Raw genomic sequence first — 18,127 nt, forward strand, 5'->3', positions numbered from 1 at the left:
AGTGGCTTTCCACATTCATAAGACTTTCATTGTGGCTCCCAACCCCGAGTGACAATGAGGATATTAATGTGGATCGTCCTGTATGGAGAGACTGCAATGAGATCCAAACTCTGTCCATGACAATGGTTTAAATGTATATCATCTCACCTTGTACACTGGGTGGCTCATAGGAAGTTGTCTGGTAGTTGCAATGTTAAAGGCCTCAGCAATGGAATGAGTGCAGAGATAGTGAGTGACCACTTTATGCACCTGGTACTCAGAATTGCGCACCCAGATTTTGGCCAGTAACCAGTCAGCCTCAGAGTCACTGGGCAGGAAGATTGGAGCATTCTCTCCTGGGGTTTGAGCCAGCTGTAACAGAGACAGATGATGTAATTCTTCAGCAACACATTTATCCTCTACTATGTGGATAACAAACTATCAGAGCATCTTCGACCCACGTTCAGCAGATACAGTTACAATACTATACAATACTATAATGGGGTTGGGTTCAGGTGACCGGCGGTTGGGAGACCGCCGGTCACCATATTGACGCCGGGATCCTGGTTTTTAAATGGCCGGCGGGTAGAGCGCAATGAAGCTCTTTGCGGGCTCGGTGGCTCACTGCACTCGACACAGGTTCTATTTCCAGTCTATGGGTGTCGTGGACACCCACGAGTGGGAATAGTCTCTGTTGTTCGGCATGCCGACCAGTGGACTGTACACCGTTCGGGATCCCGGTTTTACTGTCGATGTTAGTAAAATCGTTTATCAAACTAATGCTTGAACTGGCTAATTGGAGCTGCTTAGGACACTCTAAAGAGCCCATAACCTACTAGCCTCTTGGAGAGAATAGTACCACTATGTAAAACATTGCATTAGTTATGCTGAAGAAAACAACATTACAGCTTGAGAGAATGATCTTTTTAGGTTTTAATGGAAGAACCAACTGTATTTCAGTTGACTGAAGATGAAAGTGATATAATTAGGTGGTGGGCAATCTGCATATCAGGGTCACTATTGGGGATCCAGAATCTGTTTTTGGGGTCTGCTAGCATTTGTCACTGGCTGATGCAGAGTTGCATGAAACTCAGATATAATTCCTCACCATTGCTTGCACAAAAATAAAACATTGTATTGCTGACCATATGCAGAGCTGTACGCACTGGGTGGTCTTCACTTTGCCAGCGGTCGGGCTCCCGGCGGTCAGCATACCGGCGCCGGAATCCCGACTGCCGACATACTGACAGTTCTCCCTCTTGGGGGTCCACAACCCCCCTGGAGGGAGAATAGATAGTGTGGCGCGCGTAGCACGCCACCGTGCCCGCAGTGTGGTGAGCGCAGTGTGGCAAGAGCAGCGAGCCCGCAAGGGGCTCATTTGCGCTCGCTCAGCTGTCGGTATGCCGGCAGTCGGGATTCCGGCGCTGGTATGCTGATCGCCGGGAGCCAGACCGCCGGCAACGCATACTACACCCGTATGCACCTCTGTGAGCAGCCCATGCCTTTGCGTACACTAACACCCCTTTCACACTGCACAGCCGGGTCGCGCCCGGTAGTTTGTACATGGGTCCAACCCGGGTGTGACCCGGCAAAGACCCCTTTTAAGACTGGTGGCTCGATTTGGCTTATTGCTGTGTTGGTGATGTCACCACAGACAGGTGACATCATTTCAAAGGGCCGGCTCTTCCTGTGCTGTGAATGTGTCCCAGGTCATATCGGCCTGAATTACGCACTCACACTACACCGCGAGCCAGGTTGAACCCGTTTTCAGCCCTGCACGTTACCGGGGTTGAAATGCCGGGTCACTGAACCTGAGTTATTTCAACTTGCCCCTTTCATATTGAGCAATATCACAGGTTGCTGCGTATTCATGTGCAATAACCTGGGATGTTGCTGGTAGTCTGAAAGAGATATAAGTATCATAGCCATCAACACCGGGCCCAGGGACATTTTAAGAGAGGAGGAGGCACGTGTGCAGCCTCCTCCATCCAGGCCCCCTCCTCTCCGCTGGCAGCGCTGTCGATTCAGAGCACTAGAGGGCTTAGACGCTAATGCGAATGTGCAGATCTCTGTAAAAATGACACGGCAGCCTTTTTCCCAGTGATTTCTCTACTGTGCATGCACAAAATGCTGGGAAAATGGCCACTACTCCATTTTCACTGTGATTTACTGCAGCACTGTTATTAGTGTGGGACCCCGGAGGGGTAAGCATTTAAGAAATGAGTGCAGCATGTGCAGTGTTGCCCCACTGGACTCAGGGGCCCATGTGCACAGCACACACTGCACCCATTATAAATACGGCAGTGACAGGGGCACACTTGCACAATCAATATACCAGATACAAAAACAACTTTGAAAATAGGCATATTTTTTTATTCACTCCCAACTGCCTGATGAAGTGACTGGAAGCTGTGAAATGTGTTGTAAAACATAAGTGGGATTGTTTAATTTTTATTCTTTAGTTTTATCATTTTATCCTTGTTCTTACCATATGTTACTTTTGTAAAATTATTGTTATTGGCAGGTTCATACAATAAAAAGATAAACTGTACATCTAAATTACAAGAATACAATATCAATGATCTTGACAGTAACACAGAAGAAAAGTTATGCAGAAGAGTGGAGGGTACATACATTTGAAGTATCCCTAGTACCACAACATTGGGCAATTCAAAGAGATTTAACAATACTAGTTTTATTTTTACATATAAAACATAGTAAAAGGGATAATGTAAAGAAGCATGGAATATATCACATACATACATTAAAATGGTACACTAGAGATAAGTACCTCTAGGTTATACCATGAGGTAGGTTGCAAACATTTTCTTAGTGCTTCCTTGAAAACTGTAGACAAAGTGTGAACATAAGAAAACCATATATCAAAGAATATATTTCAGTCCAGTACATTAGAGAAACAAAGAAATTCTGGGATATAATAAGCTTACCGAGAAAGGATAAGTAGAGATCCATTAAGACAATACAGTCTTATTGGTGTCCGCTGTCAAAGGAACAAGCAGTATTTGGTTACCTTTGATTAATTTATATGAATATGTCTTGGGTTAAATACCCCAGAAGGCCCATGTTTTATGAACAATAAATTCAATATTCAGTACATTGGAGGTCATTCCGAGTTGTTCGCTCGGTAAAAATCTTCGCATCGCAGCGATTTTCCGCTTAATGCGCATGCGCAATGTCCGCACTGCGACTGCGCCAAGTAAATTTGCTATGCACTTAGGAATTTTACTCACGGCATTTTCATCGTTCTGGCGATCGTAATGTGATTGACAGGAAATGGGTGTTACTGGGCGGAAACAGGCCGTTTTATGGGCGTGTGGGAAAAAACGCTACCGTTTCCGGAAAAAACGCAGGAGTGGCCGGAGAAACGGGGGAGTGTCTGGGCGAACGCTGGGTGTGTTTGTGACGTCAAACCAGGAACGACAAGCAGTGAAATGATCGCAGATGCCGAGTAAGTCTGGAGCTACTCAGAAACTGCTACGAGGTGTGTAATCGCAATATTGCGAATACATCGTTCGCAATTTTAAGATGCTAAGATTCACTCCCAGTAGGTGGCGGCTTAGCATGAGCAAATCTGCTAAAATCCGCTTGCGAGCGACCAACTCGGAATGACCTCCATTGTTTACATAATTTTGGAGTTCCATCCATAATACTTGTACTTGTGGGCAGGTCCACAAATAATTTACAATATCTGAAGGGAATGTTTGAGACAACCAATTTGGGCGCTTCTCTGGACGTAAGCAGGCCTGCTGCAACAAAATGGTTTCCCTAGTGGAACATATCTGAGCAAGATAAATCTGGGTATGTTACAGTGTAAACAAACCGAAGGAAGCATAATTTGCTGTATATTACTGTTTAGATAAGGTGCACTATTAAGCATATGTGCTATATCATATATAAAAGATGTGCAGTAGTTATATAATAAAAAAAAAAGACATTTAAATTTAATGCCACAAACATTTTAAAACATATATAAAAGAAATGTTAATACATATAGATAAATTATGGCACTTGCAGTGCTGGAAGCATAGTCCCATAGACTTCCAAGTTTCTATGTTCAAAACAATATTTCAATAAATGAAAGGCTCATACCCAGGATGGTGAAAAGGTACCACGGGTGTTGAAGAAAACATATGCACAGTACCCAGGAATATCCTGAATTTCCTGTGGCTCTTAGGCTTTTGCCAAGGTGGGTGGTCCAATCGCAAGGAGTCTGAATAACCCAGGTGGAGTTCGTTGCCGTGTTTCAAGACAGCTGTGGTCTCTTCTTCAATTAGCCTTGAAGAAGAGACCGCAGCTTTCTCAAAACGTGTCAGCGGACTCGATGTGACTGCCACAGAAAATGGGCATCTGATTGGAGCAACATTTGAATAGCTCTGTTAGGCGCACATTACTATTCCCCACCTTGCAATCATTTGAATAGCCCCCCATATGTCTCATAGTATAAGTCAGATCCTCCAATCCAATCTACGGCTATCCTGCAATTGGCAGCCAAGGCATGCGAAAGAAGGCTGGGCAGATTAAGACCACCTAATTCCTTTGTTATTGTACTTTAAATAATTAAACTCTTGGGCCCAAATAAATTGTGTTAATAATTTGTTTAACCACCTAACTGACTAATTTTTCTCTCCAAAAACTGCTCTGAAATTGTTTTGTTTTTTTATGATTGATTTAGGTATAGAATAGTTTAATAAATTAACCCAAATGATTTTCTTTAAATACATAATAATAAATAAATAAAAAAACATTTAAAAAAATTCAAAAAATATATATCGGAGAACCATCGATGATCGAAACATAGCGACCATCGATGTTTGGGACATCGCGACCATCACGAATTCCCGTTTTAGGCATGCGGCCCTCAGCAACCCTGGAGCCCTTCAGGAAGGTGAGGGGCTGTGTTTTTTTTACATTTCACCAGTGGCTGCTAGTGTCTGCAGCCGCTGGATGGGGGGTGCTGCCGGTCTGACCAATCAGCAGCACAGCAGTCACTGGAGGGGAGGGAACCAGGAAGCAGAGGGACCAGAGGTCTCTCTGAGAGCAGCAATTGCAGGAAGCTTTGCTTCCTGCTGTTGCACAGTGAGCTTTCTGACTGGTCGCATCAGGGAAAGTCCTGCCTGGTGTGGTCGCATCTGATGCGACCGTGCCAGGCAAGTAGTTAAGTGCGTCAATGTCCTTTTAGGCGGGATTATAGGGAGCATCTGTAATACATATAGAAACATCTGGAAACAAATAATCTTATACAGGTAACACTGGCCAGTGTAGGTCAGGGGAAGGTATGCCCATTTATTCAAATCCGAGAAAGTTTTCAGAAAAAGGGTGTGTGGTTCAAATCATATAATTTATAGGGGCGAGAAGAAATTTTGAGTCCCAGATAAGTGAAGCAATCATTGGTAGCCCACCGAAATGGCAAGGAGTCGCCCTAGCCCAGTTTTGCTGCCGGGAAAAAGGCTAATGCTTCTGTTTTGGTATAATTAATTTTAAATCCCAAAATCAATTCAAAAATTTCTAACAGGGAGATCAAGTGAGGTATTGCTGCTCTCGGGTTCATAAATAAATTAAGATATTGATAGCTAAAACTGAAAAGTTATTTATGGGAGGGCTACTGTACTTTAATATCCTGCCACTTAGTTTGCCTAAGACAATGTCTAAAAAGGGGATCAAGGGCTAAATTAAACAAAAGTAGGGAAGTGGGAAACCTTGCCTTGTACCTTGGGATAAACGAAAGTAGTGATGTGCACCGGAAATTTTTCGGGTTTTGTGTTTTGGTTTTGGATTTGGTTCCGCGGCCGTGTTTTGGATTCGGACGCGTTTTGGCAAAACCTCCCTGAAAATTTTTTGTCGGATTCGGGTGTGTTTTGGATTCGGTGTGTTTTTTTACAAAAAAACCTCAAAAACAGCTTAAATCATAGAATTTGGGGGTCATTTTGATCCCATAGTATTATTAACCTTAATAACCATAATTTACACTCATTTTTAGTCTATTCTAAACACCTCACAATATTATTTTTAGTCCTAAAATTTTCACCGAGGTCGCTGGATGACTAAACTAAGCGACCCAAGTGGCCGACACAAACACCTGGCCCATCTAGGAGTGGCACTGCAGTGTCAGGCAGGATGGCACTTCAAAAAAATAGTCCCCAAACAGCACATGATGCAAAGAAAAAAAGAGGTGCACCAAGGTCGCTGGATGGCTAAGCTAAGCGACACAAGTGGCCGACACAAACACCTGGCCCATCTAGGAGTGGCACTGCAGTGTCAGGCAGGATGGCACTTCAAAAAAATAGTCCCCAAACAGCACATGATGCAAAGAAAAAAAGAGGCGCGATGAGGTAGCTGTGTGACTAAGCTAAGCGACCCGAGTGGCCGACACAAACACCTGGCCCATCTAGGAGTGGCACTGCAGTGTCAGACAGGATGGCACTTCAAAAAAATAGTCCCCAAACAGCACATGATGCAAAGAAAAAAAGAGGCGCAATGAGGTAGCTGTGTGACTAAGCTAAGCGACCCAAGTGGCCGACACAAACACCTGGCCCATCTAGGAGTGGCACTGCAGTGTCAGGCAGGATGGCACTTAAAAAAAATAGTCCCCAAACAGCACATGATGCAAAGAAAAATGAAAGAAAAAAGAGGTGCAAGATGGAATTGTCCTTGAGCCCTCCCACCCACCCTTATGTTGTATAAACAGGATATGCACACTTTAACAAACCCATCATTTCAGCGACAGGGTCTGCCACACGACTGTGACTGAAATGACTGGTTGGTTTAGGCCCCCACCAAAAAAGAAGCAATCAATCTCTCCTTGCACAAACTGGCTCTACAGAGGCAAGATGTCCACCTCCTCCTCATCGTCCGATTCCTCACCCCTTTCACTGTGTACATTCCCCTCCTCACAGATTATTAATTCGTCCCCACTGGAATCCACCATCTCAGGTCCCTGTGTACTTTCTGGAGGCAATTGCTGCTGGTGAATGTCTCCATGGAGGAATTGATTATAATTCATTTTGATGAACATCATCTTCTCCACATTTTCTTGAAGTAACCTCATACGCCGATTGCTGACAAGGTGAGCGGCTGCACTAAACACTCTTTCGGAGTACACACTGGAGGGGGGGCAACTTAGGTAAAATAAAGCCAGTTTGTGCAAGGGCCTCCAAATTGCCTCTTTTTCCTGCCAGTATACGTACAGACTGTCTGATGTGCCTACTTGGATGCGGTCACTCATATAATCCTCCACCATTCTTTCAATGGTGACATAATCATAGGCAGTGACAGTAGACGACATGTCAGTAATCGTTGGTAGGTCCTTCAGTCCGGACCAGATGTCAGCACTCGCTCCAGACTGCCCTGCATCACCGCCAGTGGGTGGGCTCGGAATTCTTAGCCTTTTCCTCGCTCCCCCAGTTGCGGGAGAATGTGAAGGAGGAGCTGTTGACGGGTGACGTTCCGCTTGACTTGACAATTTTCTCACCAGCAGGTCTTTGAACCTCTGCAGACTTGTGTCTGCCGGAAAGAGAGATACAACGTAGGTTTTAAATCTAGGATCGAGCACGGTGGCCAAAATGTAGTGCTCTGATTTCAACAGATTGACCACCCGTAACTCCTGGTTAAGCGAATTAAGGGCTCCATCCACAAGTCCCACATGCCTAGCGGACTCACTCTGTTTTAGCTCCTCCTTCAATGTCTCCAGCTTCTTCTGCAAAAGCCTGATGAGGGGAATGACCTGACTCAGGCTGGCAGTGTCTGAACTGTCTTCACGTGTGGCAAGTTCAAAGGGTTGCAGAACCTTGCACAACGTTGAAATCATTCTCCACTGCGCTTTAGTCAGGTGCATTTCCCCTCCTTTGCCTATATCGTATGCAGATGTATAGGCTTGAATGGCCTTTTGCTGCTCCTCCTTTCCTCTGAAGCATATAGAGGGTTGAATTCCACCTCGTTACCACTTCTTGCTTCAGATGATGGCAGGGCAGGTTCAGGACTGTTTGCTGGTGCTCCAGTCTTCGGCACGCGGTGGCTGAATGCCGAAAGTGGCCCGCAATTCTTCAAGAGGAAGGGATTTAGTGGTCAGTGGACTGCTTCCGCTGTCATCCAAAGTTTTTGAACTTGTCACTGACTTCTGATGAATGCGGTCCAGGTGACGTATAAGGGAGGATGTTCCTAAGTGGTTAACGTCCTTACCCCTACTTATTATAGCTTGACAAAGGCAACACACGGCTTGACACCAGAGAAAATAAGATTTTAAACCTACCGGTAAATCTATTTCTCCTAGTCCGTAGAGGATGCTGGGCGCCCATCCCAGTGCGGAAACTCTGCAAGACTTGTATATAGTTCCTGATTACATAAGGGTTATGTTACAGTTGGAATCGGTCTTGGACCGTTGCTGTTTTCTGTTCATACGGTTAACTGGTTATGTATGATCCAGGTTACATGGTATGATTGGTGTGGGCTGGTATGAATCTTGCCCTTGGATTTCTAAATCCTGCCTTGTAGTGTCCATCTCCTCTGGGCACAGTTCTCTAGCTGAGGTCTGGAGGTGGGGCATAGAGGGAGGAGCCAGTGCACACCCATAGTCAAAGTTCTTTTAGGTGCCCTATCTCCTGCGGAGCCCGTCTATACCCCATGGTCCTTACGGAGTCCCCAGCATCCTCTACGGACTAGGAGAAATAGATTTACCGGTAGGTTTAAAATCTTATTATTTATAACTCTCCCAGCTCCGGCACTCCAGGGAATCCAAATAGATACTGCTTCCGGTGCCCCCAGCAGCAACAGCTATAAGAGCTCCGTGTCAGACTTGAAGGTCTTAGGACCGAAAACGCGTTTAAGCAATTCATCATTTGGTATTCCTGCGCTTCCATTATTTGGCTATCGACTCCACATCTAACGTTTCTGGCAGCTGGGATTTCTTTCTGGATGCAGAGGGACTTTGGGTCGGTGCAGTGACGGGATATCAATTGACCTACCATGAGATTGGTGATATATGCCCTTTAAGTTTTTTATTGGTCCTTTTTTTTTAAGTCTTCAGTATTTCGTTGGGAATTTCTGGATATACCTCCTATAAGGATGACACATGCAGAATAATTCCATCTATTATCCTGTTGACGACTCCTGGATATACCTCGTATGAGGGTGATATGCACTGATAAAAGTTTCTCTATGTGAGTGGAACCAATAAAAACACGCTTTGGATATTTATCATTATATATTACACTATTGTGTTTATTTCTTTTTATTGTTCTACAATCCAGTACTATTTATGTAAGTGGATCATACTCTGGTCTTTTGTAAATCATAGACCACCTCTCTGAATGTGTTTGTGGTTACGGTAGCGCCACGAGTTCTCATTTTGGTTTTCATATGGTGTATAGATAAAGTCTTGGTGAAGGCTTGTTTGTGGGAACACGGGCTGTCATCTTAACCTGTAAGCGCGGTTCTGGGATAAAATCTATATTCTCTAAACCAGTTGTCCGCATTTCTGTTTAAATAATTCCACACCGAAGAGGTGATTTTTTTTGTATTTTGACCAGGCATATCAATGGCCATATTCGTCCCACGGACAACAGGTGTCTCCCCGGGTGCCTGACTTAAACAAACCACCTCACCATCAGAATCCTCCTTGTCAATTTCCTCCCCAGCGCCAGCAACACCCATATCCTCATCCTGGTGTACTTCAACAGTGACATCTTCAATTTGACTATCAGGAACTGGACTGCGAGTGCTCCTTCCAGCACTTGCAGGGGGCGTGCAAATGGTGGAAGGCACAACCTCTTCCCATCCAGTGTTGGGAAGGTCAGGCATCGCAACCGACATAATTGGACTCTCCTTGGGGATTTGTGATTTAGAAGAACGCACAATTCTTTGCTGTGCTTTTGCCATCTTAACTCTTTTAAGTTTTCTAGCAGGAGGATGAGTGCTTCCATCCTCAGGTGAAGCTGAACCACTAGCCTTGAACATAGGCCAGGGCCTCAGCCGTTCCTTGCCACTCCGTGTCGTAAATTGCACATTGGCAAGTTTACGCTTCTCCTCAGACGATTTTGATTTTGATTTTTGGGTCATTTTACTGAGCTTTATTTTTTTGGATTTTACATGCTCTCTACTATGACATTGGGCATCGGCCTTGGCAGACGACGTTGATGGCATTTCATCGTCTCGGCCAGGACTAGTGGCAGCAGCTTCAGCACGAGGTGGAAGTGGATCTTGATCTTTCCCTATTTTACCCTCCACATTTTTGTTCTCCATTTTTTAATGTGTGGAATTATATGTCAGTATCAATAGCAATGGCCTACTACTATATATACTGCGCACAACTGAAATGCACCACAGGTATGGATGGATAGTATACTTGACGACACAGAGGTAGGTAGACCAGTGGCCTTCTGTACCATACTGCTATCTATTATATACTGGTGGTCAGCAAACTGTGCAAAACTGAAATGCACCACAGGTATGGATGGATAGTATACTTGACGACACAGAGGTAGGTAGAGCAGTGGCCTACTGTACCGTACTGCTATATATTATATACTGGTGGTCAGCAAAATTATGCACTGTACTCCTACTATGTACTACAATGCAGCACAGATATGGAGCGTTTTTCAGGCAGAGAACGTATAATACTGGTGGTCACTGGTCAGCAAAACTCTGCACTGTACTCCTCCTATATAATACTGGTGGTCCCCAATCCCCACAATAAAGCAGTGTGAGCACAGATATATGCAGCACACTGAGCACAGATATGGAGCGTTTTTCAGGCAGAGAACTTATAATACTGGTGGTCACTGGTCAGCAAAACTCTGCACTGTACTCCTCCTATATAATACTGGTGGTCCCCAATCCCCACAATAAAGCAGTGTGAGCACAGATATATGCAGCACACTGAGCACAGATATGGAGCGTTTTTCAGGCAGAGAACGTATATTACTGGTGGTCACTGGTAAGCAAAACTCTGCACTGTACTCCTCCTATACAGGTTGAGTATCCCATATCCAAATATTCCGAAATACGGAATATTCCGAAATACGGACTTTTTTGAGGGAGAGTGAGATAGTGAAACCTTTGTTTTTTGATGGCTCAATGTATACAAACTTTGTTTAATACACAAAGTTATTAAAAATATTGTATTAAATGACCTTCAGGTTGTGTGTATAGGGTGTATATGAAACATAAATGAATTGTGTGAATGTAGACACACTTTGTTTAATGCACAAAGTTATAAAAAATATTGGCTAAAATTACCTTCAGGCTGTGTGTATAAGGTGTATATGTAACATAAATGCATTCTGTGCTTAGATTTAGGTCCCATCACCATGATATCTCATTATGGTATACAATTATTCCAAAATACGGAAAAATCCCATATCCAAAATGCCTCTGGTCCCAAGCATTTTGGATAAGGGAGACTCAACCTGTATAATACTGGTGGTCCCCAGTCCCCACAATAAAGCAGTGTGAGCACAGATATATGCAGCACACTGAGCACAGATATGGAGCGTTTTTCAGGCAGAGAACGTATAATACTGGTGGTCACTGGTCAGCAAAACTCTGCACTGTACTCCTCCTATATAATACTGGTGGTCCCCAGTCCCCACAATAAAGCAGTGTGAGCACAGATATATGCAGCACACTGAGCACAGATATGGAGCGTTTTTCAGGCAGAGAACGTGTAATAGTGGTGGTCACTGGTCAGCAAAACTCTGCACTGTACTCCTCCTATATAATACTGGTGGTCCCCAGTCCCCACAATAAAGCAGTGTGAGCACAGATATATGCAGCACACTGAGCACAGATATGGAGCGTTTTTCAGGCAGAGAACGTATAATACTGGTGGTCACTGGTCAGCAAAACTCTGCACTGTACTCCTCCTGTATAATACTGGTGGTCCCCAGTCCCCACAATAAAGCAGTGTGAGCACAGATATATGCAGCACACTGAGCACAGATATGGAGCGTTTTTCAGGCAGAGAACGTATAATACTGGTGGTCACTGGTCAGCAAAACTTTGCACTGTACTCCTCCTGTATAATACTGGTGGTCCCCACAATAAAGCAGTGTGAGCACAGATATATGCAGCACACTGAGCACAGATATGGAGCGTTTTTCAGGCAGAGAACGTATAATACTGGTGGTCACTGGTCAGCAAAACTCTGCACTGTACTCCTCCTATATAATACTGGTGGTCCCCAGTCCCCACAATAAAGCAGTGTGAGCACAGATATATGCAGCACACTGAGCACAGATATGGAGCGTTTTTCAGGCAGAGAACGTATAATACTGGTGGTCACTGGTCAGCAAAACTATGCACTATACTCCTCCTATATAATACTGCTGGTCCCCAGTCCCCACAATAAAGCAGTGAGCACAGATATTTGCAGCCACCTGAATAAAACTGAGAGGACGCCAGCCACGTCCTCTCACTATCATTTCCAATGCACGAGTGAAAAATGGCGGCGACGCGCGGCTCCTTATATAGAATACGAATCTCGCGAGAATCCGACTGCGGGATGATGACGTTCGGGCGCGCTCGGGTTAATCGAGCAAGGCGGGAAGGTTCGAATCTGCCTCGGACCCGTGTAAAAAGGATGAAGTTCGGGGGGGTTCGGATTCCGAGGTTCCGAACCCGCTCATCACTAAACGAAAGTGACATGTATTTAAAGCATTGATAGTTAAAAAGCTTCAGGTTTTTGGTATACTGTAGGCTGTTGAAAACATGTACAAAGTCAGAACCAAATTCTTGGTATCTCAGTATTGTAGTTAGATGAGCCAAAGAAAATCTATCAAATGCTTTATCTGCATCACAACTAAGAACTATATTCCCCTTTTCCTGGTTTTGGTGTGTCTTTAACATGGCCACTGAGAGTGTTTTAACATTATGCACAGAATGATGGTTCCAAATATGAAGAAGTTTAGATGAAATTAGTTGAAAACTCATTGCTAGTATTTTTGTAAAAATCTTGAAATCCTGATTTAGGAGAGAGCTTGGTCTGTAAGATGAAACTAAAGTGGGATCTTTGTTTATGAATAGGGAGTACTATTACCCGGGGCGTGTTAAAATCTAAATGTGCAGAATTACCTGCAAAAATATAATTAAATAAATTGTAGAGATAATGGGATTACATGTGAGGAAAGAGCTTTATAGTAGGCTGTGGAAAAAGGGTAACAGTTGATTTACCGACGGACACAATACCAACTGTTACGGTGTCCATGTTGACCTATGTTGACATTGACACCAATAAAACCAGAAAAACGCATATCGGTAATTTGACATTTCGGCATTGCAAATGTCGGTATTCTGACTATGTCGACATTTTGAACATGTCAGCATAATGAATGTTTGTATTTTGACCGTGTCGGTATTTTGACTGTAGGTCAATGGCTGTCGGGATTATGACCGTCGGTATTGTGTCCGCCAGTAAGTCACACTGAACCTGTGGAAAGGTAATCAGTCATTGTCGAGGGAGAATAAATAGCATGGCCTGCGTAGCACCATGCCATAGCACCATGCACTACCTTGCCCGCAGCGTGGCGAGTGCAGCGTGCCCGCAAGAGGCTCTTTTGCACTTGTCCCACTGCCGGCATTCTGGGCGCCGGGATCTCGTCAGACGGGATATCGTAGTAGACCCCTCAGTGACCCCTGGTGATGTGGTGCATTAGGGACCCCAAAAGAGGTAATATCAGTGGGGGGTGGGGGGTAAGGCTCTTCTAAAATGCTGCTGCTGCATTGGGCCTTCCCCAATGAAAGTCATCTTTTTTTTTTTTTATAATTTATTTTATTTAGCTTTTATCAGATCACCAATGTTATTTTATTGTCTACAATAGTGAGAACTTTTATTTACTGTTACTTACAGTATATCCTATATGATATTATTGTATACTTTTGGTTTTCTGCTTACTGATTTATAAACTACATTGTTTTAAGACAATAAAGGTTAGACATTCCTAATTTATATGTAGCTCACTAATATGAGTGGAGGATTTGTTATACCAACCAAAAAAGCGCGTAAAAAAAATGGGGGTGTGGCTTCATAGGAAAGGGGCATGGTCAGTTTTGCTCCCTGTAGTTTTGCCCCCTGTAGCATTGTGCACCCTGTAGAGCTGTGCCCACAGTAGCTGTTGTGCCCCCTGCAGCTGTGCCCCCAGTAGCTGTTATGCCCCCTGAAGCTGTGCCCCCAGTAGCTGTTATGCCCCCTGCAGCTGTGCCCCCATTAGTTGTGGCCCCAGTAGTTGTGCCCCCCTTAGTGTGCCCCCTGCAGCTGTGCCCCCATTAGTTGTGGCCCCAGTAGTTGTACCCCCCTTAGTGTGCCCCCTGCAGCTGTGCCCCCATTAGTTGTGCCCAAAGTAGCTGTGCACCTAGTAAAAAAAATATATAAAATACTTACCAGCCCCGTTCCTGACCACTGCACTCTGTCTCCGCCGCCAGCGCCGCTCCTCTGATCTATGGGAGAGACGTGACGACGTCTCTCCCATAGCGCTGCACAGAAAGGTCCTCTCCGCGAAAGGAAACTAGACGCTAACTCACTACGCATCTAGATTCCCTTCGCGGAGAGGACCTTTTCAAAACCACCGCCACCATCCTAGTTAGTAGCGGCTTTTTCCACGGCGGCAGCGCCCCCGGGACAGCGGCGCCATGTGCAAAAGTCCTGCTTATCAGTGGCGAGAGCCGCTACTGCCAACCGTGCTGTGACATACTGTACAGTTATTCTAGACACACTCATGAATGTGGCTCATTTCAATGCCATATCAGCGATGGAAATTATTATTACAGTATTTATGCTTCTGCATAAATAAGTAAACACATGCTCTCTGAACTTTGATCATATGAGAACATCCTGTTATAGATAAATTATAACCCTTCAGTTGCTAATGGAGACACACCAGAGATGCATATGACTAGGCATACTGTATATACTTTGTTCACCATAGGGTTCACCAGAAAGGTTCCTGGTAGGCTGACGTGTCTGTTGGGCCTGGTTTTGTGTTGTCATGCGGTCCCACCCCACATGACAGGCAGCCTACTGCACTCAGTACACTGCATTGTCCCCATTCATTCTGTTATTCCATCTCTGCAGTACAGCAACTCTGCCATCCAGTGATGCTGCCATAGCTACAATATGTTATACCTCTTGTACTACCCATGTTGGGCCACGTCTACAAAATTTTACAGGGACACTGTTAGTTCCCAATCCGCCCTAGGTCTGCAGCAAAAGATAAAAGTAAGGCCGCAATTGTGAACAATCAGGCCCTATGAGTAGGCATCCCGCCCCCCTCAACAGACCCCACCCCCTCATCAGACCGCACCCAAATTAGGGCTGCTTCCATAAATTTCTTTGGCTTGTTTTCCATCCCAATCTGCCCCTGGTCCTTAGTACAAGTGCTCTGAAAGCTTTAGCCTCACCAGTACCCATATTCCAGTTACCAATTTCTCGATTAGAGATAGATGAGGAAAAGACTGGTGCCATAATATCTAATGTTGTCTAGGGGAAATTTATCAAGTTAGTTTTTGAAATGATATTTAGAATCTGCTTGGTTACTTTAGGCAACTACTATACCTTGGGGTAAATCCTATTAGCAGTGGTACTTTACTGCTTCTAGTAGGTTCGCCGGGGGCTATCCTATTAGCCCAATGCTGCTGTCTTGTTCTCCTGATACCGGCACTAATCAGTAATTATGCTTCGTGTGCCTCAGGCATAATCCCTGATAAGCAGCCGCCGGAGCTGCGATAACCCATGTTTTACCATGTGATCACAGGGAACAATTTCTGCTGTTAATTGTATACCGCCATAATGACTATTGGTCATAAATGTGATATCCGGACTTTTTAGCTGCCAAAATTGCATCTGGGCTCATTGAATACCCATCTTCTCTCTCCAAGTTATGATAAATCTCCCTTACAGCGTCTAGCATACAGTATACAGTAACTAAAGCATACCACCTTACATTTCAGCTCAGGTAATTGAGAATAGACCTCTGATAAGGTAAAGTGCTCAATTTATGTATTCTTTAAAACTTGCCTGGATGGCTATTGGCACAAGTTGATCTTGAGGATTCTTCCACAGTAGACACATTGGGGCAGCAATGTATTGTTGCTTTCCATTAACAGATTCATTGGCAGGGACTCCCTCCAGAATATTGTAATCTGCCAGGAAGATGTTGCCGTCCTGCAAGACACAAGCACCACTTTACTGTAATATATCTGTGTTATGACGGCTAAGTTTATGGGCTAACTATGTACTAAAAGAATAAATGGGATAGGTAAAATGTTTCATGGTCATTAGTTTCAAATAACAGGCAACCACTGGTTAACCCATGTCCTCTATTGCCCTACCTCTACTTCTTTCTGAAGACTGGTGGTGGTCCCTAGAGATGCAGCCACCATATTGTCACCAACTGGGAAGTTCTCAGGGATTTTGGAGCATTTCTTGATTATCACAGGGTTAACTCCATTTAGATATTGGCTTCCAAAGAAATAATCTTCTTTCCATATCTTAGCCACCACATCTGGGGATAAAAGACTTGAGATCCAGGAATATTTTATGCAGTCACCGTGCACACTGTGAGTGGAGGGACTACACTGGTTCTCAGATTAGAGACCGTTAATCATGAATCAAGATGAACCTGACAAACCTTCATTAGGACATTTGCTCCATGTCTTAGTAGTGATTACCAGGTTCAGCTCAATCTTAACATTTTATTTACCAACATTACAAGTTACACGTATTAATCTTGTGTTACCCATTACAGGAAAGTAGTTTAGCATTTAAGATAATAAATAAGCATATTTTGCAGAAGATTTCCTGGGCTTTTAGTTCCACAGGGAGTATAGATTAGTCTTGTAAAGTCGATAAACCTAAACATACCAGAAATTTTTGAGTTTTGAATGGAAATCATAAATCTGATGTCTTCTATATCAGTCCACGATTCCTTACAGGTTGTGAAGCCTTCTGTCTTCATATCATAATTTCTGTGAGAGAGAACAATGATGTCAATGATCCACAAACACTCATGTATGGAAAGATGCCTGGGAAATGTAATATTCCCTCATGTATATATATATATATATATATATATATGTATATATACATATATATTCACCTCATGTAGGTGCTGAAATCACTGCTATCTATACCAAGTGCGAAGAATTAGAAGGGAGATAGATCACTTTTACTTTTTGGACCAAGGGGCCAGTCAAAATTTAAGTCATCCTATCCATTCCGGAAATAAAATAATTACAGCAAAACATCACCGACTATGGTTGACACAAATTAGTGCAAATGTGTATGTATGACTGCTATTAAAGACTGCTGCAACAGTACACCTCCAGGAACAAAGTTGTGATACATACAGCTTATATGTATCATATATAAGGGGATGTGCTACCTTGCTGGGACTTAGAATTAAAATATAGGAACAAGGGTGCAGGTGCACCATACACCATTAAATTATAATTATAACAACCATCATATCCGAGGTCCTTCACATATATTGGCAATATATGAGCCTGCCCACCTGCTTCATGGTGACCTCGTCGGGCAGGTCCCTCACATTATAGGGGTTCGCACATGCACCCTTGTTCTTATATTGTAGAGGAATTATATAAGAAGCTAGGGTGTGCAGTCCAGGCCCCCTCTCCACAATATATTCTATATTATGTTTGTGTTTACACACCTGAGGGCTTGGGATGCCCTCATTTGGATTAACACCCCACCCACTGCCTCTCAGGCTTTTAAACAGGGAACTAACATATGCTGACTGCACACGAGCCATAGGTAAGATCCTTTCAATTATATGGAAAGTCAGTTTGGGGGTGAACTTTTGGGGCATGGAGCTCCTTGGATTGCTCTGGCTGGGCCACTTTGGGGCATCACCACCTTATACTTATTTCTAACACTTATATCACCCTGTGTTTGTTTTTATTTATGTAGCATTTTTCACATATCTTTTACACTTGCAACATTGCTCAGCTAACTTCACTTTCTAACACTCAGACACCTCACTGCTGTCCTCTTTCTAACACTCAGCAGCTTCCCTCACTTGTTTAACACTGGTTTTTCACTTCTATCTCTTATTTGTGTGATGCCCTGGGGTGGTATGGCTGGGGAGATTTGGGGGTGCTGTGTGCACCATAGGCGAACCCCTAT

The 18,127-nt window shown here is 44.0% G+C and overlaps 1 protein-coding gene across 1 annotated transcript in view; it reads right to left on the reverse strand.

Moving 5' to 3' along the window:
• LOC135001428 (hydroperoxide isomerase ALOXE3-like) overlaps window positions 1-18,127 on the reverse strand; it is a 122,900-nt gene that overhangs the window by 68,746 nt on the left and 36,027 nt on the right. The window contains exons 5-8 of the mRNA XM_063951581.1: window positions 16,847-16,950; window positions 16,315-16,487; window positions 16,001-16,147; window positions 148-351 (exon numbers count right to left, since the gene is read on the reverse strand). Of these exons, the coding sequence (XP_063807651.1) occupies window positions 148-351; window positions 16,001-16,147; window positions 16,315-16,487; window positions 16,847-16,950 (628 nt within the window). The remainder of the gene's footprint in view (window positions 1-147; window positions 352-16,000; window positions 16,148-16,314; window positions 16,488-16,846; window positions 16,951-18,127) is intronic.

Source organism: Pseudophryne corroboree, chromosome 2 (genome assembly GCF_028390025.1).
Source record: "Pseudophryne corroboree isolate aPseCor3 chromosome 2, aPseCor3.hap2, whole genome shotgun sequence".
NCBI lineage: Eukaryota > Metazoa > Chordata > Amphibia > Anura > Myobatrachidae > Pseudophryne > Pseudophryne corroboree.